Here is a 26,064-nt window from a genome sequence, read left to right as displayed (position 1 = left end):
CATGAAAACAGAGGAATAGAACGAGTAAGAGCAAATGGTTGTCGGGGCGGCCTGTCTTCTTGTGTTAATGCTAATGGTTTAATCCTTAATGGCTTTTTTTTAGCTTTAGCGATTAGATCAAGGACGTAGCACAATTGGGCACAAAGCAATAATGTCTATATTCTAAGTTTTAGATTTTCGTATTTGTTTCATGAATCTGCTTTCTTTCGGACATGAGTTGTTGTCTTTGTTGTGTAGTTGTAAAAAATGTCTGATTTATGGAGATGGGGGGTTCCACAAGGCACTTTTTAAAATGGGACTTATTTCATTGCTAATGGTAATAACAGAGTTTGGTATACAGACACTGCTCCAGTGCCAACCATAAGATTAACCATCTTATAAGGTTATTTATGTGAGGGTTTGGGGAGTAGAGGAGAGAAAGCATCTTACTTCGAATTTCAACATGAATAACATTTGCTCATGTTGGAATTGTAAAGATGAAAGTTTGTCACTTTAATGAGATTTATAGATTTAACATCATTTGCAATACCATAGATATAAAACGCCCACCACCAAGTGCAATTTCATATGAGTGAATAAGAGCTTCCTCTACTAATTTCTGCTTATGTGATAAGCCCACCATGCCTTGATTAATTAGAGACTCCAAATCCAAAGAAAGCAACTGAAAAATCCAAAGAAATTATGTTTATAATATTCTTGTCTTAATACAGTAGAACATTAATACATGTTGAGGGAGAAATCTTTGTCTCTCAAATTGTTAACTTTTGGTGCTTGTTAATTTGTTTGTTGTCGGCTCCATGTAGTACACCTTACTTCTAGAAGGAAATTATTATAGGCCTTTAAACCATCACCATCGTTTAATTAAACCATCTCCCAATCCGTATCTCAACATGTATTATAATTTATTCTATTTATAATCGAAGTTTAAAATTATTGATGATCTTGCATTTTGATTCTATTTTGTTTTCATATTTATTATATAGTTAAGCTATGGATAGAAGTTGGATGAAAAAACCTCGACATACACAAGAGTATGTCGATGGTGTCAATGACTTTTTGAAGTTTGCATGCGAGCATTGTGATACAGATTCGCCGATTTGTTGCCCATGTAGAAAATGTGGATTACGTAAGATGTTCATGCCCCACATGGTATATGATCATTTGATTAGCTATGGAATTTCTCAAGGTTACACCATTTGGCATGCTCATGGGGAGAGAATAGGGGAGGCATCTTACCATGCTACTGATGCCCAAAATAATAATGAGCAAATAAATGAAGGCTCTGGTGGGATGACAACCATGTTACATGATGTTTTCCCCATGTTTGATCCTGAAATAGTGGAGGGTGGGCCTGAAATAGGTGTGGATGCTGGAGAGGCTGGAGTGCAAAATGAAAATCGACAAGGTTCTAGCGAAAGAGTTAATAAATTTTACAATATGTTGAAAGATGCTGATGAACCATTATATGAAGGGTGCACAAAACATACTAAGTTTAGTGCTATTGTACGTCTCTGGAATATGAAGTGTTTGGGTGGATTGAGTAATAGCATATTCACAGAACTACTTGAATTTGTGAATGAGTTGCTCCCACCAGGAGCATCATTTCCTAAAAATACGTACGAGGCGAAGAAGTACATGAATGAGTTAGGTCTTGGATACGAGAAGATCTTAGTATGTCCCAATGGTTGTATGTTATTTTGGAAGGACAATGAGAATCTGGAAACATGCGTGGTATGCGGAGCGTCAAAATGGAAGCAAAAAGAGTCTATGGATGATAGGTCTAGAAAAGGTAAAAGAAGTCCAGCTAAAATATTACGGTGGTTTCCGTTAAAGACAAGGTTGCAAAGGCTTTTTATGTCATCGAAGACTTCTTCACAAATGAAATGGCATGCTATAGGCCGCAGTAATGATGGGGTACTAAGGCATCCAGCAGATGGCATGGCTTGAAAGACGTTTGATTCACAACATGATGATTTTGCGTCTGACCCCCGCAATGTTAGGCTTGGTTTATCTGCAGATGGCTTTAATCCTTTTGGAAACATGAGCATTTCCTATAGTACTTGGCCGGTTATGTTGGTACCTTACAATTTACCTCCTTGGATGTGCATGAAACGATCAAGTTTCATGCTATCGTTGATTATACCGGGACCATCATCACCTTCAATGAATATAGATGTATACTTAGAGCCTCTAATATCAGAATTAAAGGAATTATGGGAGGTTGGAGCACCAACCTATGATGTTTGCTCCAAAGAAATCTTCACAATGCGGGCGGTTTTAATGTGGACGATAAATGATTTCCCTGCGTATGGTGATTTGTCTGGGTGGAGTACGAAAGGTCGTTTAGCATGTCCTTGTTGTATGGGTAACACACGATCTAGATGGCTGAAACATGGAAAAAAGTTTTCCTATATGGGCCATAGACGATTCTTGCCAAGTGATCATAGGTGGAGAATGATGGCAAAAACATTTGATGGGACACGAGAAATTGATCCTTCACCTACTATGCCAACACCTGATGAAATTTTGGAACAGTTAGATGATTTAAATTGCAATGATAGAACAGATCGTAAAAGAAAAAGAGTTGTGGGGTCGACTAATGTTAAGGAACACTCATGGAAGAAACGTAGTATTTTCTTTAGTTTGCCTTACTGGAAAGATAATTTATTGCGTCATAATCTTGATGTGATGCACATAGAAAAAAATGTGGTGGATAACATTGTCGGCACACTGTTGAATATTGATACAAAATCAAAGGATGGCATAAAGGCACGCCTTGACTTACAAGAGATGGGTTTGAGACCACAACTTCATCCGGTTATAACAGCTGCAGAGAAGACATATTTGCCTCCAGCTATTTTCACAATGAGTAACAAAGAGAAAGAAGACTTGTTGAAGGTTATACAAAATGTAAAAGTACCAGACGGTTATTCTTCAAATGTTTCACGTTGTGTCAAGCTTCAACACCGTACTATAGTGGGCATGAAGAGTCATGATTGCCACATACTGATGCAACAACTCCTGCCAATTGCATTACGTGGGTCATTATCTAAGAAGGTAATAGAACCATTAATCGAGCTATCTGGATTCTTCAGGGGAATTTGTTCCAAAACATTGCGGCTTGAAGATTTGGACCGATTGGAATCTAGAATACCTTACATATTGTGCCAATTAGAAATGATATTTCCGCCATCATTTTTCACGGTTATGGTGCACTTGACTATACATTTTGTTGCAGAATGTAAGCTTGGAGGACCTGTTCATTATCGATGGATGTATCCCGTTGAAAGGTATGCTATAGTTATTGAATTAAAAACACATAAATATCAGTTGAATGAGATTTGTTTTTTAAAAAAAAAAATAGTAAAAGTCATCTAATGATTTATGTGGTAGGTACCTACACCGACTTAAGTTTCATGTGCGTAACAAAGCTGCACCAGAAGGTTCCATTGCTGAAGGGTATTTGTTGGAGGAATTATTGACGTTTTGTTCTCGTTATTTAGAATCCGCTCAAACGGTTTTCAATAGACCGTCTAGAAACCTGGATGATTCTAAAGGGAAAGTAATTGACGTCCGACTCGATTTTACATCGTGGACCCAAGCACATCGCTATATTCTCTTCAACTCTGACGATTTCACTCCATTCCGCATGTGAGTTGCAATGCTTAATACGTACGAATCAAATTATGTTTCATTCATATTGTGTAATTATAACATACATTTGTGATGTCATGAACATATATAGGATGCACTTGGAAATAATACGGAATACAGTTGATGGGAATCATTTATCGAATGATGAATTACAGAAGAGGCACGAAGACCAATTTTGTAATTGGTTCCAAGACTATGTAAGGATTACACCTAAGACCAATTTTATTATGCCTCTGTAGCTTTTTTTTGTCATTTTAATCAATGCTAATAATCCAACCTTTCAGGTAATGAAAATGGATGACAATGGAAGAAGTGAATTGGGCCATAAAGTCGTAATGCATTCTAAAGGTCCCATGCAAGTTGCCAAAGAATTTAAGCGATTTGTCATTAATGGCACAAAATTTCGCACTAGGAATTATGAAAATGGGAAGAAAACTCAGAATTGTGGTGTTAGTGTATGTACTGATCAAGATGGCCCTGCTTGGTATGGCCAATTAACACGCATAATTGAGGTTATGTATTATGATGGGTCCCGATATGTGTTATTCAAATGTGATTGGGCAGACGTTGCTCGGGGTAGAGGTTTGAAGGTGGACGAGTTTGGCTTTACTCTTGTAAATTTTTCTCATTTAGTACACACTGGTAGTCGGATAACTGATGATCCGTTTGTTTTATCTTCCCAAGTATCTCAAGTATTTTATGTGGCAGATGAAAGATGCCCAAATTGGGTTGTGGTTGTTAAGACAAAACCAAGAGACGTGTATGACACTGGTGAAGAGGAAGTGACTGACGATGATGAGGATGAATATTTAGTCAACGAATATTGTATTAACACTTCCAACCATGAAGCTATTGAACCCGGTATTGACGATGTTGTGTGGACACGAAATGATATAGACGGAATGACGATCGAAACTCCCCAATAGTGTTGAGTAAGAAATATATTATTATGTTATTATCATGCTCTAAATATTATTATTTCGTTTGATTTGCATATATGTAAATTTGTTTTTGTATAGGTACAATGGGTCCAAAAAAGAAGGCAAAGATGTCCATACCACAGTTGCGAAGACAATCTACAAGACTACAAGCTGTCCATAGTGAGCCACAATCTGATAGGGCAGCCCATTCATTATCCTCTGTCGATGGGCCACCCCTTTCCGTTGATAGGATGGTGGAGTCACCACCTTCTATAGATTGTCCTTCCCAACCATCATTATCTTCACAGCAAGGGACCCAATCTCCTATAGAACCATCATTATCTTCACAGCAAGGGACCCAACCTTCTATAGATTGTCCTTCCCAACCATTACCATCTTACCAGCAAGGGACCCAACCTTCCACATCGAGCCAAATGGGAGGCCAACTATCCACACACATGGAGATGAGCAGAGAGACCGAGCCATGCACATCTGTACCAATAGCACCTAGTTCGGAAGCAGAAAATGTCGATATGTGTTCTGACAATGGAGATCGCTTTCTCATCATCGTCGGTATGTTTTTGTTTTTCTTACTTATTATTTATTTCACAATGACTGCAGATTTACGAAATACTAACACTGTAACTAAATCTATTTTTGCAGATAGTAATGGAGATCGAGTAAAGAGATTATTGCACTCTATTCATGACATTTGGCATCTTCCAGAAGGGGAGAGAATTGAAATGGAGCTCAACAATCTTGGTCAGCCCATCAAAAAGCAAGACTCAAAGGTGGTAAGGTTTGGTGGTCTGATAGCGAGAAGTAATAAGTTGGTTCCGATAATTTACAAAGATTGGAGGTCAGTACCTAAAACCATAAAGGAGGAAGCGTGGGGTCTTATAAAGGTATATATGATTTTTCATATTTAAATATTATTATTATTTAAATAGGTATATTCTGAAAATTTTGTTAGAAAGCTAGTTACTCGTGTAAATTTATTTTGACTGTAGGGCAAGTTTAAAGTTCCTGATGACAAATTGGATGTATTCAAAAAATGGATACTAAAGGACTTGGGAAAGAAATGGAAAGACTATAAGCATGAATTGAAGAAAAAGCTACTTAATGAAAAAGACACCTCTGCAGCACAAGTTGTGGCAAGGGCAAGTCCCGATATGGTGGACTTAGAGCAACTAGCAGAGTTGGCCAATCTCTGGTTTGATCCAGAATATATGGTAACAATGCGTGTATTTCTATTATAGATTTATAAAGTCAACCAACTAGTTATTTTAATTATAATTCTCAATAATATTTTACATGTTGCAGTCCAAATGTAATAAAAACAAAGAGTGTCGTAAGAAGCAGGTGGTTGTTCATAGTGGAGGATCAAAAAGTTTAGCAAGATATGCCCATGATATGGTATTTATTTATTTAATATTTATTTATTGTTGAATATTTGTTAGTTCTTTGTTTTCGATATATGTGTTTAATCTAAAATATTGGACGTAGAAAAAATCAACTGGGGCAATGCCAAGTCGAGCCCAATTGTTTGTCAAGACCCATAAGAAAAAGGATGGCACACACTACAATGATGACACGAGGAAGAAAGTGGTATGTTTATTTTCAAATTTATAACTTTTTTAATTTTAAAGGATTTATAAATGAAGAATAATGTGTATTTTTTATTATCTATTACAGGTTGAGATGTAGGAACTTTTAACACAGGACACGAATTCTATAGACATGGGGTCTGGAGGAACCATGACTTGGGCATCAGATGATGTTTATTCAAAAGTCATGGGACCAGAACGGCCTGGACGTGTGCGTGGTTTGGGTTTTGGGCCAACCCCTACAAAGCAAACTTGTCAACATTCACTACCGACTTCAAACCAAGAAGATGGTGTATCAAAGGAAGAGTTTGAGACAATGCGTAACGAATTAGCTGAATTACGGAACTTAGTAAACACATTCGTGCATGCACAGGTGAGCACCCCACATATGTTTAGTCGATATAAATCAACCTTCTATTGAAATTTTTGGACCCTCATTTGAATTTATATTCAGGCTTCAGGACAAAATCGAAAAGAGAATGAAGAGGAAGAGAAAGATGAAGAAGAGGAAAATTCTGAAGAGGAAGAAGATCAAGAGGAAGATGAAGAAGAGGAAGAGAATGAAGAGGACGATGATTGAGGGTCGGGATTATAAGTGAGACTATAATTGAGACTATATTTATGGTATTTGCAATATATCGACATTTGCTTTGTTTTGGTGGTATTCACAACTTTCCTTAATTGAGACTATATTTATGGTTATGCCATATATCGACGTTTGCTATGTTTTGTTAAGTTGGAATTAGGATGAATTATGAAATTAAAGGAGAAGTGTTGGATTATGCATTATTTTTACTACTCTTGTTGGAAGTTGTGAATCTTAGTATGATGTTTAACATATCTTGTCATAAAGTTTGCAAGCAACACACACTTTTTTTAAAAAAAGAATAAATATAAGATCCATATTAAAAGATTAAATTTTAAATAATAGACTCTATTGTTTTCAAAAGAAATATTGTACGAGACTTGCACAATTTTTGGGTGTATTTTCGTATCATTTAAATAAGTTATTTTATTTTATTTTATTTATTTTATTACCAATAAATCTATAATAGTTTTACCGGCGTTTCATTGATCAAATTTTGACATTTTATAAGCGCCGCCAATGTATATAATTATTTCCGGCGTAACAATATAAACGCCGGCGTAAAATTAACCAATGGCCAGCATTTATTTAAACGATATAAACGTTGAAAAACTCAATACTTTGTCGGCGTAAACTCTATCAATTGTCGGCATTTTGTGAAACGCCGCTGATGTTATATGTTATTACCGCCGGTATATTAGAAACGCCGACAAACACGGTTAATATAACGGCGTATAATTAATAAATTATTGGCATTTGTTTAAACGCCAACAAAAAAAAATATTATTTCCAGCGTAACAATATAAACGCCGCCAACGCCATTAATGTCCCGGCGCATCATTACTATATTGGCGGCGTTGTTATATACGCCGCCAACGCCATAAATTATTACCGACGTAAAAATTTAAACGCCAGGAAGTTCAATAATTTACTAGCGGAAAAATTATTCGCCGGAAAATTTATATATCTACTGGCGCATAAACAAATGCCGTGCTTATAAACGCCGCCAATTTAGCCTTTTTTTGTAGTGCCGTCTTTATGCTTGGTCAGTTAGAGCGTTTAATGAAGTTTCTTTGGTTTGACATTAATTTTACGTGGTCTGCCTCCGAACAGCAGGCTATGTTGTATGTATGTTGTTAATGTTTCTTGTTAGATTATAATCTGATAAGTTTTCATATATGTTCTACTTTGAGAATTGGAATGATGATGGATGCTGTTACGTACGCTGGTGGCTTAGTATTGAGGAAAGAGTCCTAGATTATTATGTGGATCATCGGTCAAAACTACCATGTTTGAACAGGGGAGGAAAAGGTTGTTGGAGAGTGTGAGAGAATTTTAGCCTACTCATGCTGGTCCTGACCCTTGTTAACTAATTTATATAATAATCCATTATCATCGTCTCATCTTAATGTCTTGTGGGTATTGTACTTTTTTTAAATAATATCAATTAGTTTGACATCTAAGATATCTACATCTAATCAATAAAGTAAGGTGGAAAAAATGAGTAATTAAATGATAAAAATAAGTGTCATGAGACCCATCAAAGTTTCGATAAAGGTTTGAACATGGATCATGACCAATATAAAATCTTGTAGGTAAGACCTAGATCTACACACAATATATCTCTTTAGAATTCATTATAGAGTTTGGAAGAAGAAGAACTCTAAAGATTACAAAAACTAATACTATAATAAAAAAGTAGTGCCATACTAAATACAGTATATATTAAAGTATGCAATTATCTATTAACAAGTGTATTATTACTCCAGTTAACTAGGAATGATGATTACGTTTATGAGTTTCTTTCTAAGAGCTTTCCTAACGGATCTCCAGATCAGTGCAAAAAGGCTAGAAATCATTCGACCCATGAAACAAATTATTAAGTGCGTTGATTTTTCTCTCTAGCTAAAGCTGAGTTAATTTATGATTGGACATTTGAGGTCAAAGTGAAGGATTCTTAAAGAAATGGTGCTACTCTGCCACCTGAGTAGTACTGCTTAAAAGTGACTGGACTGATAGTCATTTTTTTTTCTTTTTACATTTTTTTAATAAATTTAAATATTTAAAAAAAATACATCAATAACTTAAACTCACTTTCTTAATCACCAAATAAATAAAAAATTTCCCGAGCGGTACCACCGGGCAGCACACAAGCTTTTTTCTTCTTAAAATATAGTCCTGTAAAATAATCATCCAAAAAATACGATATATTTGCTTCATAAAAGTAAAAGGTAAAAAAAATATAGCGAGACAAACAAATAACAATTTTGTGAATATATATATTATATATATCTATTCTATTATAATAAGTGAATATCTAACTGTGAATAGTAATTTTTGTTATTTTTTCGTTAACTTTTTTTATTTTTCTGTTAAGTCATGTTTTACCAAAAGGCCCTTAAGATTATTGACTATTTGACATGTAGCTCCCTTGTAGAATTTAATGAAGAATCATGTTTTACTAAAAGGCCCTTAATAGCCCCGCGGCGCACATGAATTGATATCTCTTTTTCATGTCTTTTTTGTTTTGATATTGTACTCATTTTCCTTTCTTTTTGTTTCAATTTTTTTAAATAAAAAAATTAAAATGACTTTACTCTTTAGAATAGAAACGTTTTAGAGCATTCTCATTGTAAAATTCAATTTTAAGTAAATTTAACTAATAAAATACTTAAAACACTCAATATATAATATTAATTATTAATTTAATAAGAATATAATTATTATTAATATTAATATTTAATATTATTAATTTGATTAGAATATGATTATTACTAATATTTTAATTAGTAGAACTATAAAATGTGATAAAAATAAAAATTAAAAAAATATTAAACTAATAATATTCTATTATTATATAGAGAGTAAATAGATAATCCAATATGGATACAGACCAATACTCATACTTTGCTGAAGTTTAGATTTTTTTTTTAATCTTGATTTTTTACCTTTCTTTAACCTTGTATTTTCTTTCCCCAAACAAATAAGCTACTGACTTTTTTACTTTTTTTTTTTTATTTAAATCATTATGTCAAGTGCACCTTGGGGCTAATGCACCCGAGGTCGTTCTCTAGTATATATATATAGATATATGTATACACACTTTATATCTTTATATATGAGAAATTATAGAAAAGATTAGATATTAATACTCATGGTGTGTAGATATTAGAAAAAATTAGAACTTTTTTTTAGATATTAGAAAAAAATTTTAAAAACTAAAATACAAAAAAATTAGTGTGTTGTGTGGTGTGTGGGGATGATGAATAGCAAAACTTTGTATAAGAAAAAGATCGTCCCCACACACCACATTTATTTTTATTTATTTTAAATTTTTTGTTTTATTTTTCATAAACTAATTGATTTATTCTACTTATTATCCGTACATCACACACATTTGGTAATAGAAAAAAAAATTATGCGCGGCGTGTGATGTGAAAATGATGAGTAGAATTTTTCTTTATCAAATAGCATGACAACCACGAGGGCCACAACGATACCAACGATGGACACCAACGACTTGTGACAGTGAAAAATCAAATCAAAACTCATTTTTGTCTAGTTTGGATAGTGAGTTGAGATGAAATTTGAATAAAATTTATTAGAATATTATTAAAATGTTATTTTTATTTTAAATTTTGAAAAAGTTAAAATTATGTATTGTATTTTATTTAAATTTTTTTAATATTATAATGATTAAATAAGATAAGTTGATATAGTTTCAGTGTCCAAATAGACCTTAATTTGGTGGTTTGTTATCATTTCCTGTCTTTCATACTTCTTTTTTAGCTTTTTTTTTTTCTTTATTTATTGGTTGTATATGTTTGCTTTTTCCACCCGCTCCTAATGTGTACACAAATTTGAATGCTCAGTACACCACGTACTGCCTGGAGGAACTGTCACTGACTTTGGGTGAGCACATCATTTCTTTGTTCTTCTTGAAGGTGTGTATTGCTTGCTACTAATATTCACTCATCATTTTGTGGAATGAGTAGCCTCGCCCCTTCTTAGGCTGTTGGACTCATTTTGCCTTTCAAAGGTACTCTCACTATTAAAGTCCGATCTATCTTGATTTTCCTATTCTCTCTTATCTCCATCTTTGCACAAAAAAAAAAAACCACTAGAACAAGAATGGAGATCGTTATTTCAATTGTAGCGAAAATAGCAGAGTACACTATTGCACCTATTGGACAGTGGCTATGCTATTCATTTCACTACAACAGCAATACAGAGAATCTGAAGAATCAGGAAGAGAATTTTCGAGATTTTAAAAATAGGTTGCAACACTCCGTTGAAGCTGCTATAAGAAATGGCGACGAAATTGAAGATGATGTTAACAAGTGGTTGACAAAGGCAGATCATATTATAGAATTGGCCACCACGCAACTTTGTGAAATTGAAAAAGAAGCAAGTACGAGGAACTCTAATGTGGCATGCCTAAACTTGAAACATCGACATCAATTAAGTCGGGAAGCAAAGAAGATGGTGGAAAATATTTCCAACCATGTTGAAAATGGAAATTTTGATAGAGTTTCGTATCGTCCTGCTTCAGAAGGAATGGAGACAAGAAGAAACATGGATTACATCGCCATGAAGTCGAGAATGATAGCGGTGAAGGGGATTATGGAGGCACTCGGAGATGCTAATATCAACATGATTGGTTTATGGGGGATGCCTGGTGTGGGAAAGACTACATTGATGAGAGAAGTTGCCAGGAAAGTCAAGGAAGATAAGCTATTCGATGAGGTGGCTCTGGCAAATGTGACGCAAAGCCCTAACTTGAGACGAATTCAAGGAGAAATCGCAGACATGCTAGATCTCAAGCTTGATGTCGAGACAATACGTGGAAGAGCGATTCGTCTACGGAAGAGGTTAACAACAAACAAAAAAAGGATAGTTGTTATCCTAGATGATATATGGGAGAAACTTGATTTGGAGGCAATAGGAATTGATCCTTGTAAGGGATGCAAAGTAGTGCTAGTATCTAGACAACACAATTTATTATCTAGTGAAATGGGTGCCCAAAAGGATTTTGGAATTGAAGTGTTACCCGAAAAAGAAGCATGGGAATTGTTTGAGAAGATGGCAGGTGATTCTATTAAAGACCCCAATTTACGATTTATAGCAACGGAGGTAGCTAAAGAGTGTGATGGTTTGCCTATTGCACTTGTAACAGTTTCTAAGGCATTAAGAAATAAGAGTTTATATGAATGGAAGGATGCCTTACAGCAACTATGACGTCCTACTCCCGAACATCACACAAGAATGCAGTCAACTATATACTCTTGTATAGAGTTGAGTTTTAAACATCTTGAAAGTCAAGAGATTCAATATTTATTTTTGTACTGTGCTGAAATGGGGTTCGGCATTTACCATCAAGACTTGTTGAAATATTGTTATGGTTGGGTCTATTTCATGGAATTAACACATTGGAAGATGCGAGAAATAGACTATACAGACAATTACATAACTTGAAAGACTCTTGTCTATTGCAAGATTGTCCTCACAAATCTGACCATTGCCATATGCATGATGTTGTTCGTGATGTTGCTACATTAATTGCTTCAAAGGATTATGATATGCTTTTCATGAGTGATGAATGGCCAGATATGGATGCACTAAAAAGATGCAAGGCATTTTCTATTCGTGGTGGAGCTATTCATCAACTTCCAAATGAACTTGAATGTCCTGAATTAAGATTCCTTTTTGTAGATGGCAGAGATCATTTTTTACAAATCACAGACAATTTCTTTCAAGGGATGGACAAGCTCAAAGTTTTGGATTTGACGGCAATGAAATTGTCATCCCTTCCTTCATCACTTCTTCTTCTTAGAAACCTACAAACATTGTGTCTTGATGGCTGTGAGTTAGGAGACATATCTGCGATTGAAGAACTCGAGAATTTAGTAATTCTTAGTCTTCTTGATTCTAACATTTCCGCATTGCCAAGAGAAATAGGGTTGTTGGTTCATTTGCAGTTGTTCGATTTGAGCAATTATTTCAAACTTGAAGTAATTCCACCTAATGTCCTATCTAGGTTGGTGGAATTAGAAGAATTGTATATGGAAAATAGCTTTGTTCAATGGGAGACTGAAGGACTCTACACTAAAAGATCAAACAATGCTAACCTTGCTGAGCTAAAGTATACGTTACGTTTGATTACTTTGGAGATTCATATCCTAGATGCTTGCATGCTTCCGAAAGTTCTGCGGTTTGAAAAACTAGAAAGATACAACATATTGGTAGGAGATGTATGGGACTGGTCTGATAAGCATGAATGCTCAAGAACGTTAAAACTCAAGCTGAAGACAAGCTTTCAATCAGAGGTTGGAATTAAAATGTTGTTGAATAGAATAGAATGTCTTTATTTAGATGAGTTAAAGGGTATTAAGAGTGTTCTACGTGAATTAGATCGCGAAGGTTTTCAACAACTAAAGCATCTTTATATACAAAATAATGATGAGATCAAATATATCATTAGCTCTCCGATGCATATCTCGACCATTTCCTTTCCAACCTTGGAAACATTTATTCTAAAAAATATGACTGGTTTGGAAGATATTTGTCATGGCCAACTTCATTCAACATCCTTTCGTAACTTGAGAGTTGTAAAAGTGGAAAATTGTGAAAAACTAAAATTTGCCTTCCCATCATCCGTAGCAATGGGTCTTTCACAACTCCAAGAATTGCAGATAAGAGAATGCAGCATCATGGGTGCAATAGTCGAGAAAGAAGAAGGCGAAATAGAAGACACAGATATGATCTTTTTCCCTCAACTGCATCACTTGGCACTAGAGCATCTTCCAAAGCTTATAAGCTTCTTTAGAACAAAAAATTTATTCACAACTGATGCTAGAGAAATCGTTTCGGAGGGCACACTTGATTTCAACATGCCAATTCTACATGAACAGGTATGCTAATGTTTATTTTCCCAAGTAATAATTTCCCACACAGCATGAGTAAAAAATAACGCTACAAGCGGCACTCCATTTTAAGTTGGTCATTTTCCCAATTTTAAAATGGAAGAACTAAAAAGAAAAGAAAAATTTGATGGAGAAAAAAATTAAATGTTGTTGCAGGTTGTGTTCCCCAACTTGGAATCGTTGAAACTATCTTTAGTAGACTTGGAAGAGACACAACACAACCAATATTAGGCAAGGGTGTCTTGCAGATTAACAACCATGGAAGCAATGTCCAAGTTTCAAAATTTGTTAATCTTGGAGGTGCAAGGTTCTTGTATTATAACATATCTGCTATCATTCTCTATAGCTAGATTTATGGTGCATCTCAAACATCTTCACATATTGGAATGTAAGGCTATGAAAGAGGTAATAGTCACAGAAGAAATAGCAGCAGAAGAAATTACGAAGGAGGTGTTCCCTCAACTAGATGCCTAACGCTAAAAGATCTTCCAAACCTCAAAAGATTCTGCATAGGATGTAACATCCAATTTCCGCCCTTGGAGAACCTGGTGATAGACCATTGCCCTAAATTAGTGACATTTATATACAATCCTGCTAGTTCAAGCGCAACAACCATCCAGGAGATCATTCAAACAAATGTAGAGGAGAGGCCTCCAACCATTATGCAACCTCTCTTCAATGTAGAGGTAATATTTGGCTCCTTTCTTTGTTTTTTTGTTTTTTTTATAAATTGTTGGGTTTATAGAGCTTGGTTTATTCTTGTGGTGGCCTATTTGATGACCCAACAAGGATTCGTTATAGTTTTTGGGCGAACAACCTATAAATTGTGAAATTAGGGTTTCCGCCATACAACTATACATATATGTTTATTATGGACAATATGATCGTTTTGAGTATTGTAATTTTGACTCATAGTGTACTTTGGCATTCCTTAAGATAATAAAATCCTCTGAAGCGCCATACAAATATATAAACAACTTTGCCAAACTACGTAAATTTTTTTATCGTGTGATTAATTTCTGGTTTCACTTTATTTTCTTGCATCATTTTTCATGACATAAATATTGTTTTAGATCCTGGCTACTTATTAGATCCCCATTACATGAGATATTATGGTCAGGTATATTATATCATTGATATATGGGATGAACGTTGCAAGCTGCATTCCCATGTTTGAAGAGATTGGCAATTCATCGCATGGATTACCTAGAACTCATTTGGCAAAATCAAGTTGCGAAAAATTCCTTTTGCGATCTAAAAAAAAATACAAGCTAGTGGATGTGAGAATTTGAGAAGTTTCTTTCCAGCCTCTGTTGCTAGAAGTCTCACGCAATTGGAGAATCTTGAGATAATAGATTGTGGGGTGGAGGAAATTGTTGAAGGTGAAGAGGAAGAAGATGCAATAGAAAGGACGTTTGTGTTCCCTCAAGTAACTCTCCTAACTCTTAAGAGGCTACCCCAACTCAAGTGGTTTTACCTAGGAGTGCATACTTTAGAATGTCCAATGCTGAAAGAGATGTGTGTGGAAGGATGCCAAAAAGTTGAAATATTTGCTTATGGCCTTCTAAGCTTTCAAGAAACGCTTCGAGAGAGTCGGCATGAGATCTTCACTCAGCAACCCCTTTTCTTGGTTCATGAGGTAAAAAATGCTTAATTAATCTCTCGTAATTAAGGTAGAAGCTGTCTTAGAACTGATATAGTTTCTAAACCTAACTAGTTGTAATAGTTAAAGTTATTGAATTTGTGAATAGATATATGTTGCCATTACATAAAGCAAGAAAAGGTTACTCATAAATTTTGAAAATAATAAAGAACCACAAAATTGAGCAAAATTTACCTGCATCAAACTTGATAATTAATTATAATGTCATATTTTATCATAACCATACAACTTCAAATATAACTATGAAAGAAACTTATAAGCCAAATTTGTAATCCTAACATCCCCTACATCTATCTAGTGTTGTTCTATTATTTCTTGGTCACATTGTAAACTTAATGAGAAGATGGTACTACTCTTTTTGAGACATCTTATATTTATTGTGATATTTTGTACGACTATTTCCTAGCCAAAAAAATATTCAAAGTTTTGGAGCCAATCAACAAAATTTTAATACTATTTATTTTATTAAGTAGCTAAAATCTGTAATCCACTATTATCAGCTTTTGTTTTTTTAGATCTAATATGAGACAGAAGTATAGCTGGGTTTCTTAGGAAACTTGAGGAACTAGGAGGAAAAAAAATAGAGGAAATGCTTGTAGATAGATAGAGGTTTTTGAATACTCCAAACTTTTCTTAGTTTTTGGATGGGTTTTTCCAAACAGATGAGATTTTCAGTCGACAAAAATAAGAATGCTTGAGCACTCCATAACTTGGGGGTGTGTTTGCCTGAATACTAATCAAATCATCAAGAAACAGTGTGGAAAAAAGAGTTTGCTTAATGTAAAAATAGACTGAATTATCAAAAAATAATTCAGTTTCTATTTGGCATTTTATTTTTGATTCCAACACTTCAATTTCTTGTTTATTTTGATGTCATGGCTAAAAGAGATCAAAATTAATCAAATAGATGCATGCTTTGGTAGATGGGAATATATAATATGTTAAGGCATTAATTGAGATCAATTCATAGGTAGCATTCCCAAGCTTGGAGAAATTAGCAATTTCACATATGGATAAGTTGATAACCATATGGCACGACCAAGTTGCAGCGGATTCCTTTTGCAACTTTCAAAATCTACGTCAAATTTATGCCGAGGGATGTGAGAGCTTGAAAAGTTTCTTTCCAGTAGTCTCGGTGGCTACAAGTCTCACACAATTGGAGATTCTTAAGATAGTCAATTGTGGGATTGAGGAGATTGTCGCAAGAGGAGGAGATCAAGAAGCAACACCAAGGATTGTGTTCCCTTGTATGACTACAATAAATCTTGTAGGGCTGGCAAAACTCAAGTGGTTTTATCCAGGAGTGCATACTTCAAAATTTCTATCATTGAAAGATATGTGGATGGATGGATGTCAAAAAGTTGAGATATTTGCTTCAGAACATATGAGCTTTCAAGAAGCACTTGAAGAAAGTCGACAAAACAATATCTCAATTGATCAACCCCTCTTCTTGGTTGATCAAGATCAGGTAATAGCCTCAACTATTACTCTTTTAAGATATTCACATTTCATTTTGACACCTATTGGATGAATCCTACTCCAACAGGTCGCATTTCCTAGTTTGGATTTACTAAAAATCTCCCACATGGAGGACATGAAAGTTATATGGAATAACCAATTCGCAGCAGATTCCTTTTGCAAACTTCAGACAATGATAGTTGAATCTTGTGCAAATCTTAATAGCATCTTTTCTGTTTAAGATGTTTAATGTCTTCCAGAGTCTAGAGTTGTTGAATGTAGTTGTGACGCCCCCAAATCCCCACGCCCGAACACGGGGAAATCGAGACGTCCGGATGGTGACCCGGGTTGTCACCATCCTATCGACGAGTGCCGAGTGTGTGCAAAGGTAACAAATGTGCACGAAAGAACACGCAGCGGATAACGAAAGTCATAACTAAGTACCAGAATTTTTTTCTTAACGTAATACAAGCTGTTTAAAACGCACATAGATAAAATATTACAAAACACAAATACAGTTTTATACAAATATAAAACACAGCATCAACAACCCGGCGGAGCCGCATCCTCGGGCTCAGCCTCCTCCTCTTCGTCCTCTAACTCTGCACCAAAAGCTACGGAACCAAAATGGTACCGCAGGTAAGTAAAACCCAAACACTACCAGATAAAAAAACACATAAAACTCAAACAAGATGCATGAAACATGCCCAATGCACAAAGCCCATAAAACACCCGTTTTCCACACACGCCAAAAACCCATTTGGCCTCTCAAACCATTATCCAATTTTAACCGCGTGCACCATGACCTCCCCTAGGGGTCATCCGCACACCCTGGCTCCAGTGCCACACCGCAGAGTACCACCACGCATGTGACACCTAACGAGCGATGCCCAGTTCCGTGCCCCGCACGTTCGTAGCCAAGCATCCTCTAGCCCTCACCAGCAAAGGGCCACGGAGTCGGTGCGTAGGGCGATGCCCGGTTCCGCGCCCGGCGCGTTCGTAGCCAAGCAACCCCTAGCCCCCGCTCCCGTCGTCTAGCGACAACTCAGGGGACATCACTCAGTTTATTCCGCTCCCGAGTGACCAGAGGAGCTCCACCGGGATAATAACCCATCCCGGCTTGGGCTCGTGATACACACGCACCCGTAAAACCACTCACGCCAATACACAGGCTTTTCACACAAATCCACAAATACACGTGCATGCACCATGTAATGCCATAACAACGCATAATAAAATAATCCAACAATCATAAATCAAATAAACAGGCAACTCCGTCCTCCATCCATCCGACCCCCGAAACTCCTCGGACTCAGTCCGGAATCAACAACCAACAACAATAAATAATTGAATGAGCAATATATATATTAAAATTTGAAAATAGGGTTTGGAAAATACTTACAGCGCTATAAGGAAATTTTAGAAAACAAGCAGCGTTGCAAACGGCGGAAAAACAGCAACGTCACAGTGAAAATTCACTGTGGCCGTGGGTTTGAAAAACCCACTTTTGAACGGGGACAAACTAGGACACGAGATTGATAGGGTATGGTCTAGGGATGGTTGTGAAGCTATTGGAAGTGATGAACGGCCGTGGGTGGCGGCGGAATCGCGGGAAAATGGCCGGTGGTCGTTGGAGCTGTTCCGGTGGTCGTTGGAGGCCGGAAATGGGTGGGTTAGGACGGCAAGGAGTCGGTGATGAAGTGGTGAAGAAGTGGTGGCCGGAGGTGGAGCGACGGCAGCGGATCGGAGCAAAATCCGTGCGCCCTTCTTGGAGCTTTTCCGGCCAAACGGCCGGCCGGTTGGGGGTGGGCTTTGGAGGGGTGGTGCGCCGGAGGGAGGGGAAGAAAATGGGACCGGTGGGTGGCCGAGTGGTGGCCGGACGGCGGTGGGCCGGTAGAGAGAAGGTGTTCGGCGTGAGGGAGAGGGAGGAGAGAGAGAGAGAGCTCGGGGGGGGACCGATCGGGGAGAGAGAAGAGAGAAAAAAGAAAAAAGAAAAAGAAGAAAAAAAAAGAAAAAGAAAGGAAAAAGAAAAGAAGAAGGAAAAAGAAAGAGGAAAAAGAAAAAAGAAAGGAAAAAAAAGAAAAGAGATGTAGGGAAAAGGGGAGATCTAATCCTCATCCGGAAAACAAAACTAAACTGCCAAAAAGAGATTAAAAACCACAAAACAACTAAAAGAAATAAAACACAACATCAAATAAATTAAAAACTAAATTTAAAACGCAAATAAATTAAAATAAATAACTAATATATTAATTAAAATAAAAACAACCATTTAAGCGAAAATACACTTAAAAGCGGGTCATCACAGTAGTTGGCTGCGGTTCCCTAAAACAAGTGTTTGACCTACACGGGCCAAGTTTTCAAGAAACAAGTGTTGTAACAGTCGCTCAATTGAAGAAATTATATTTAAGTGATCTGCCAAAGTTGAAGCACATATCAAATAAGGATCCCTGTGATATTTTGAGTCTTCAAAATCTATGTGATGTACATGCCAACGGGTGTGAGAGCATGGAATGTCTCTTTCCAGCTTCCATGGCTAGAACTCTCACGGAATTAGAATCTCTTGAGGTAATTGACTGCGGGGTTGAGGTCATTGTTGAGAAGGAAGAAGTAGAAGGGAGACTTGTGTTCCCTAAACTAACTTCTTCGGCACTTGGGGTATTACAAAAACTCAAGTGGATTTCCCCTGGGGCACATAATTTAAAATGGCCAGAGTTGAAAGAATTGAAAGTGTGGGGATGTGACCAAGTTAGCATATTTGCTTCTAAATTCTCGAGATTTCAAGAAACAAGTCAACAGTATCTACTTGAGAGTTCAATTCAACATCCTTTTTTCTTGGCTGAAGAGGTAAGATGCCATTCAAGTAACTCTTTGAAATAACACGAGTCATATTGTATTCTTCCCTCTCTCTTGAGAAAAATAGTTTCGTAAGACACAGTTCTCTAGAAAATTTGATGCTAACTCCGATTTTTTTTTTTTTTTTATAGGGTACATTCCCGAAATTGGAGGCTTTGAAATTGGACCTTCATGACCTAACCACACAGTGTGACCAGTTTTTGATAGAGTCCTTCTGCAACTTAAAATTTCTGGAGGTGCAATGCAACCATGATACATCAGCTATTTTTCCATCTAATTTACTAAAAAGATTACAAAATCTAGAGAAACTTGTTGTGAGCTATAATTCCTGGCAAGAAATATTCCAGTATGAAGAATTTATTGGCCCTAGAAAGCATGCCAGGTTACTCCCACGACTAAAAGAGCTCATTGTGTCTAAAGCACAAATGTTGACACATTTGTGGAAAGAAGATATCCAGGAATCTCTAGCTTTTCACAAGGTACTGGAAATTCTAGTCGTGTCTGAATGTCACAAATTGAAAAGTTTAGTGCCATCCTTGATATGTTTCCCCAATTTGACAGATCTTGAGATATTGGGTTGTAATGGATTGATCAATTTAATAACATGCCCAACAGCCAAAAGCCTGGTGCAGCTCAGAAAAATGAGTGTAAGCTCATGCAAAGGAATAACAGAAATTGTTGCAAAAGGGGATGATCAAGCCAAAGTGGTAATTACATTCAGCAAATTGACTTGCTTAAAATTTGATTGCTTACCAAACTTCACAAGCTTTTGCTCAGGAAGTTATTCTACTATGTTCCCATATTTGTTAGAAGTAATTGTAGGAGAATGCCCTAAGATGAAAACTTTTTGTCACGGAGTCCTAAGCACACCAAAGCTAGAAAGGGTACAAGCAACAAGAGGAGAGAAATCACATACCCACCATTAGAAGCATGACCTGAATACCACCATATATTCGCTTTGGGAGGACAAACTAGCTTGATAGCCAGTAAGAAAGGCAAGTATATTATTTTGCATGTTTCATACTTTCAGCATCACTAATTTGATTTGTAATTCATAATCCTTCTGTCATGGTAAAAATATTGTAATATTCTGAATTAATTGCACCCTTTTAGTAAATTAAGCATCAAACCTAAATTTGTATATTTATTCCACTTTCTGTGGAAATCAACAAAATTAATAATTACATGGAGGATTTGAAATTTTCCTTTTATTTTCTAAGGAAAATGCTTGGCCATTGATACATTTTCTCCATTTTTTTTTTTTAACTTGATGATTAGAAAAATAATTTTTAATGATGTTGTGAATTGTTTTTAAAATATTTAAGAATATATATATATATATACCAAATGACTTTATCAGGTGTCTCGGGCTACACCCCTCAGTGGGTGTAGAACTGCCCTTTTTCTAAATAGATATTATTTAAACAATTAATTATCCTTGAAGATTAAATATATGTATATAATATATATATATATATATATATATATATCGAACTGGAGTTAACCAGGCCTTGTATTTCATTGTATGTAGTTAGAATGAAACATTTTCATTTGCTTGGGAAGTTCAACTATTCATTATATCACCTAGTCATAGAATATGTAATGCAGGGGCGAAACTACTAAATTAAATTTTCAGAATCGGATAAAAATTAAATTTTGAAATGCTTTTTTATAAGGTGGACTATTTAAAAGTTAGTACATATTTAGCCCTCCTAATTTTTTTTTTGAACTCCCCCTCCCCCAACCCCAACCGCCATGCAGATTTCATGGATTCCAACACTTCAATTTCTTGTTAATTTTGATGTCATGCATGGCTAAAAGAGATCAAAATTAATCAAATAGATGCTTTGATGGATAAGAACATATAATATGTTAACACATTAATTGGGATGAATTCACAGGTAGCATTCCCAAGCTTGGAGAAATTAGCAATTTCACATATAGATAACTTAATAACCATATGGCACGACCAAGTTGCAGCGGATCCTTTTGCAATATTCAATTACTTGAGGTTACATTTTGTGAGAGCTTGAAAAGCGTCTTTCCAACAGTCTTAGTGGCTACAAATCTCAAGCAATTGGAGGATCTTCATATAGTCAATTGTGGGATTGAGGAGATTGTCGGGCAAGAGGATGAGATCAAGAGGCAACACCAAGGTTTGTGTTCCCTTGTATGACAAATCTAAATCTTCAAGGGCTAGCAAAACTCAAGTGGTTTTATCCAGGAGTGCATACTTCAAAATGGCCATTATTGAAAACGATATGTGTAGATGGATGTCAAAAAGTTGAGATATTTGCTTCAGAATTCATGAGCTTTCAAGAGGCACTTGAAGAAAGTTGACAAAGCAAGATCTCAAGTGACCAACCCCTTTTCTTGGTTGATCAAGATCAGGTAATAGCCTCAACTAGTACTCTTTTAAGATGTTCACATTTTGAGTACAAGATGTAACTAGAATGATAAAAAATGTGAGAACTGATTATAAACTTTGAAATCTTTGGCCATTTTAACTTGGCATGTTATATATATTAAGTTATGTGAAGTTATGATGCATGCTTAGATTTGTCACTTTTTTTACTCCTATTGGATGAATTCTACTCCAACAGGTTGCATTCCCTAATTTGGATAATACTGATAATCACACACATGGATGACATGAAAGTTATATGGAATACCCAATTCGTAGCATATTCCTTTTTCAAACTTCAGAACATGGGTGTTGAATCTTGTGCAAATCTTAATAGCATCTTTCTGTTTAAGATGTTTAAAGTCTTCCAGAGTTTGGAGTTGGTGAATGTAGTCCGTTGCGGTTCTCTAAAACAAGTGTTTGACCTACAAGGGCCAAGTTTTCAAGAAACAAGTGTTGTAACAGTCACGCAATTGAAACACTTATATTTGGATCATCTGCCAAAGCTGATGCACATATCAAATAAGGATCCTCGTGATATTTGGAGCTTTCAAAATCTATGTGATGTACGTGTCGTCGGGTGCGAGAGCATGGAATGTCTATTTCCAACCTTCATGGTCAAAACTCTCACGGAATTGGAATCTCTTGTGGTAATTGGTTACGGGATTGAGGTCATTGTTGAGAAGGAAGAAGCAGAAGGTAGACTTGTGTTCCCTAAACTAACTTCTGTGGCACTCAGGGCATTGCAAAAACTCAAGTGGATTTCCCCGGGGCATATAATTTAGAATTGCTAGTGTTGAAATAATTGAGAGCATGGGGATGTGACCGAGTTAGCATATTTGCTTCTAAATTCTCAAGATTTCAAGAAAACAAGTCAACAGTGTCTATTTGAGAGTTTCATTCAACATCCTCTTTTCTTGGTTGAAGAGGTCAGATGCCAATCAATTAACTCTTTGTAATAGCACGAGTCATATTGTATTCTTCCCTCTCTTGAGAAAAATAGTTCCGTAATACACATTTCTCGAGAAAATTGAATGCTAACTTTGATTCTTTTATAAGGTACATTCCCAAAATTGTAGGTCTTGACATCGGATCTTGATGACATGACAACATGACGTGACCAATTTTTTATAGTCCTTCTGCAACTTAAAAGTTCTAGAGGTGCAATGCAATTCCATGATACATTAGGTATTTTTCCATCTAATTTACTAAAAAAGATTATAGAATCTGAAGAAACTTGTTGTGAGCTGTAATTCTTGGCAAGAAATATTCTCGTATGAAGAATTTATTGGCCCAGGAAAGCATACCAAGTGATTCCTAAGACTAAAAGAGCTTAGGGTGTCTGACGCACCAATGCTAACACATTTGTTGAAAGAAGATGTCCAGGAATCTCTAGTTTTTCATAAAGTACTCGAAATTCTAGCAGTATTAGAATGTCACAAATTAAATTATAGTAGTGTTAGAATCTCTAGGTTAGTGCCATCCACAATTTGAAACATCTTGAGATATTGAGTTGTAATGGATTAATCAATTTAATAGCATACCCAACAGCCAAAAGCTTGGTGCAACTCAGAAAAATGAGTGTAAGCTCATGCAAAGGAATAATAGAAATTGTGGTGAAGGGGGATGATCAAGCCAAAGTGAAGATTACATTCAGCAAATTGACTTGCTTAAAATTTAAATGATTACCCAACTTCACAAGCTTTTGCTCGGGAAGTTATTCTATTATGTTTTCATATTTGAAAGAAGTAATTGTAGTAGAATGCCCTGGGATGAAAACTTTCTGTCACGGAGTCTTAAGCACACCGAAGCTAGAAAGTGTCCAAGCAACAACAAGAGGAGAGAAATCACATATTTGGAAGCATGACCTAAATACCACCATACATTCGCTTTGAGAGGACAAACCAGTTTGATAGCCAGTAGTCTATTTAAAGAAAGGCAAGTATATTATTTTACACGTTTCATATTTTCAGCACCACTAATTTGATTTCTAATTCATAATCCTCTCACAACATGTCATGATAAAAATATTGTAATATTCTGAATTTGGACACTTTTAGTAAAGAGAATTGCTACTCTTCCAGATGGAGGATCCCGACAGGGTTTTATTTATTTTTATTTAATGATTAAGGAAATGTTTTTTTAATAATGTTGTGAATTTTTTTAAAAATAATATTTAGAAGCATTAAAAAAATACATGAAAAAAAAATTTACTATGTCGGGATCCCAATCAGGATCCCCACATGTGACTGTAAAGCCACTATAGTAAATTAAGCAGCAAATGTAAATTTGTATCTTTTTTCTACTTTTTGAGGAAATCAACGAAATTAATAATTATAGAGAGAATTTGGAATTTGGATACTTGGGGCATGGGAGCCGGTGCACCTATTAGTCCTCTAATCTTTTGGCTCACTGGAACACTTTTTTTATAAGGAAAATGATTGAGCCATCGATACATTTTCTCAATTTATTTTTTTTAACTTAGTGATTAAAAAAATATTTTTTAATGATGTTGTTAATTTTTTTTTAAAATCAAGAATATATATAATAAAGAAACCAAATAACCTTAGAGAATGTCTTAAGGTACACTCTCGTTGGGTGTAGAACAACCATTTTTCTAAATAGATATTATTTAAACAATTAATTATTCTTGAAGATTAAATATATATATATATATATATAATTTTTTACTTTTTTATATTTTAATTTTATTGCAAAAAGATTCCTGCATGAATATAACATTTGGTGTCCTAGGTGAAATTCTTTCAAATGCGCAAATTTTGTAACAATTTATTTTGTAATATTCATTTTTGCAAGTATTCCCTCTATATATATATCAAACTGGAGTTAACCAGGCCTTGTATTTCATTGTATGTAGTTAGAATGAAATATTTTCATATGATTGGGAAGTTCAACCATTCGTTACATCACCTAGTCATCGAACATGTGTAATGCAAGGGTGGAACTACTAAATTAAATTTTCAAAATCGGATAAAAATTAAATTTTGAAATGCTTTTTTTATAAGATGGACTATATAAAAAGTTTGGTGAGTTTGTAAATTTCCCTAACATTGCTAACAAAGCGGCCTTCAACTAATGAGAAAAAAAAAATGGTTTGGAAATGTGATTTCAAGGTTGCTGCCACTACTTGAGCCTACAGGCAATTTTAGGCAAATTAGATCTTATAAAGTGTAGTTAATCCTTTAAAGAATGCTAGAAATAGTTTTAGATTGATAAGTCTTTGCAGCTTATTTGAAATTGATTGTATGTGTCCTACCTTTTTTAAAAATAATTGTACAGAATTTACATACGCTAGAAATCATTTACCATTCTCGAACAGGTTCAGAGTGGATATCATGTGATCGGGAACTCTTATAATCTTATTTATAAGCGTTATGAGAATGCTTATCAACTAGAAATAATCCATACTATTGAGATACAAAATATCCCATTGAGATATATTTTGATAAATAGTTGCTAAAAATAATTTATCTATTGAATATGAATTTAAATTTCTGAGAAAATATATTCTTTTAGTCTATTGTGCATTTTCTTGGATTTAACACGGTTATAATTTTTTACAACTTTTTTTTTATAAACTCAAAGTTTCAAAATCAATTGCAAGAAACTTTAGGTTATAATTAATTGGTGTTGATCGGTGCTAAATCGCTTCTAAAATAACTTTAAGGTTATGTTTGGGAAATATGAATTGTTCTCAAATATTTTTGAAAAAGCAGTGGTTCTACCCAACACTACACCTAGAGGGGGGTGAATAGGTGTAATCTAATTTTTATGGCTTTTTGAATATTAGACAAACAAGCAGTTAATAAATGAATCAAATAACACAAATAATCAACACATGATTTTGATTACGGAGTGGAAACTCATTTGAAGAACATCTTCAAAATCTAAAACCACTCCGGGTGTAAGACACCACCTCAAATCCACTATAGAAATTTTAGTTTGTTACAACCAATTTAGAGACACTCACAA

At 35.3% G+C, this 26,064-nt stretch overlaps 3 protein-coding genes across 3 annotated transcripts; all 3 read left to right on the top strand.

Annotated features, from left to right (window-relative positions):
* The first annotated feature begins 990 nt into the window (after window positions 1-990).
* Window positions 991-1,947, top strand: LOC122274502. The gene has a single exon (XM_043083538.1). The coding sequence runs from the start codon at window positions 991-993 to the stop codon at window positions 1,945-1,947; it is 957 nt and encodes a 318-aa protein (XP_042939472.1).
* An 8,951-nt stretch (window positions 1,948-10,898) lies between these two features.
* Window positions 10,899-17,052, top strand: LOC122274501 (disease resistance protein At4g27190-like). Its single transcript, XM_043083537.1, has 7 exons — window positions 10,899-12,001; window positions 12,148-13,678; window positions 13,991-14,140; window positions 14,289-14,376; window positions 14,998-15,329; window positions 16,324-16,821; window positions 16,900-17,052. The coding sequence occupies exons 1-7, from the start codon at window positions 10,899-10,901 to the stop codon at window positions 17,050-17,052; spliced, it is 3,855 nt and encodes a 1,284-aa protein (XP_042939471.1).
* Window positions 17,053-19,319: 2,267 nt separating this feature from the next.
* Window positions 19,320-22,856, top strand: LOC122274500. Its single transcript, XM_043083535.1, has 3 exons — window positions 19,320-19,658; window positions 19,799-20,374; window positions 22,374-22,856. The coding sequence occupies exons 1-3, from the start codon at window positions 19,320-19,322 to the stop codon at window positions 22,854-22,856; spliced, it is 1,398 nt and encodes a 465-aa protein (XP_042939469.1).
* Window positions 22,857-26,064: the final 3,208 nt, after the last annotated feature.

The sequence above is a fragment of the Carya illinoinensis genome, chromosome 8 (genome assembly GCF_018687715.1).
Source record: "Carya illinoinensis cultivar Pawnee chromosome 8, C.illinoinensisPawnee_v1, whole genome shotgun sequence".
Classification (NCBI taxonomy): domain Eukaryota; kingdom Viridiplantae; phylum Streptophyta; class Magnoliopsida; order Fagales; family Juglandaceae; genus Carya; species Carya illinoinensis.
The sequence above is the reverse complement of the archived record's forward strand: the minus strand, read 5'-3'. Positions and strand labels throughout refer to the sequence as shown.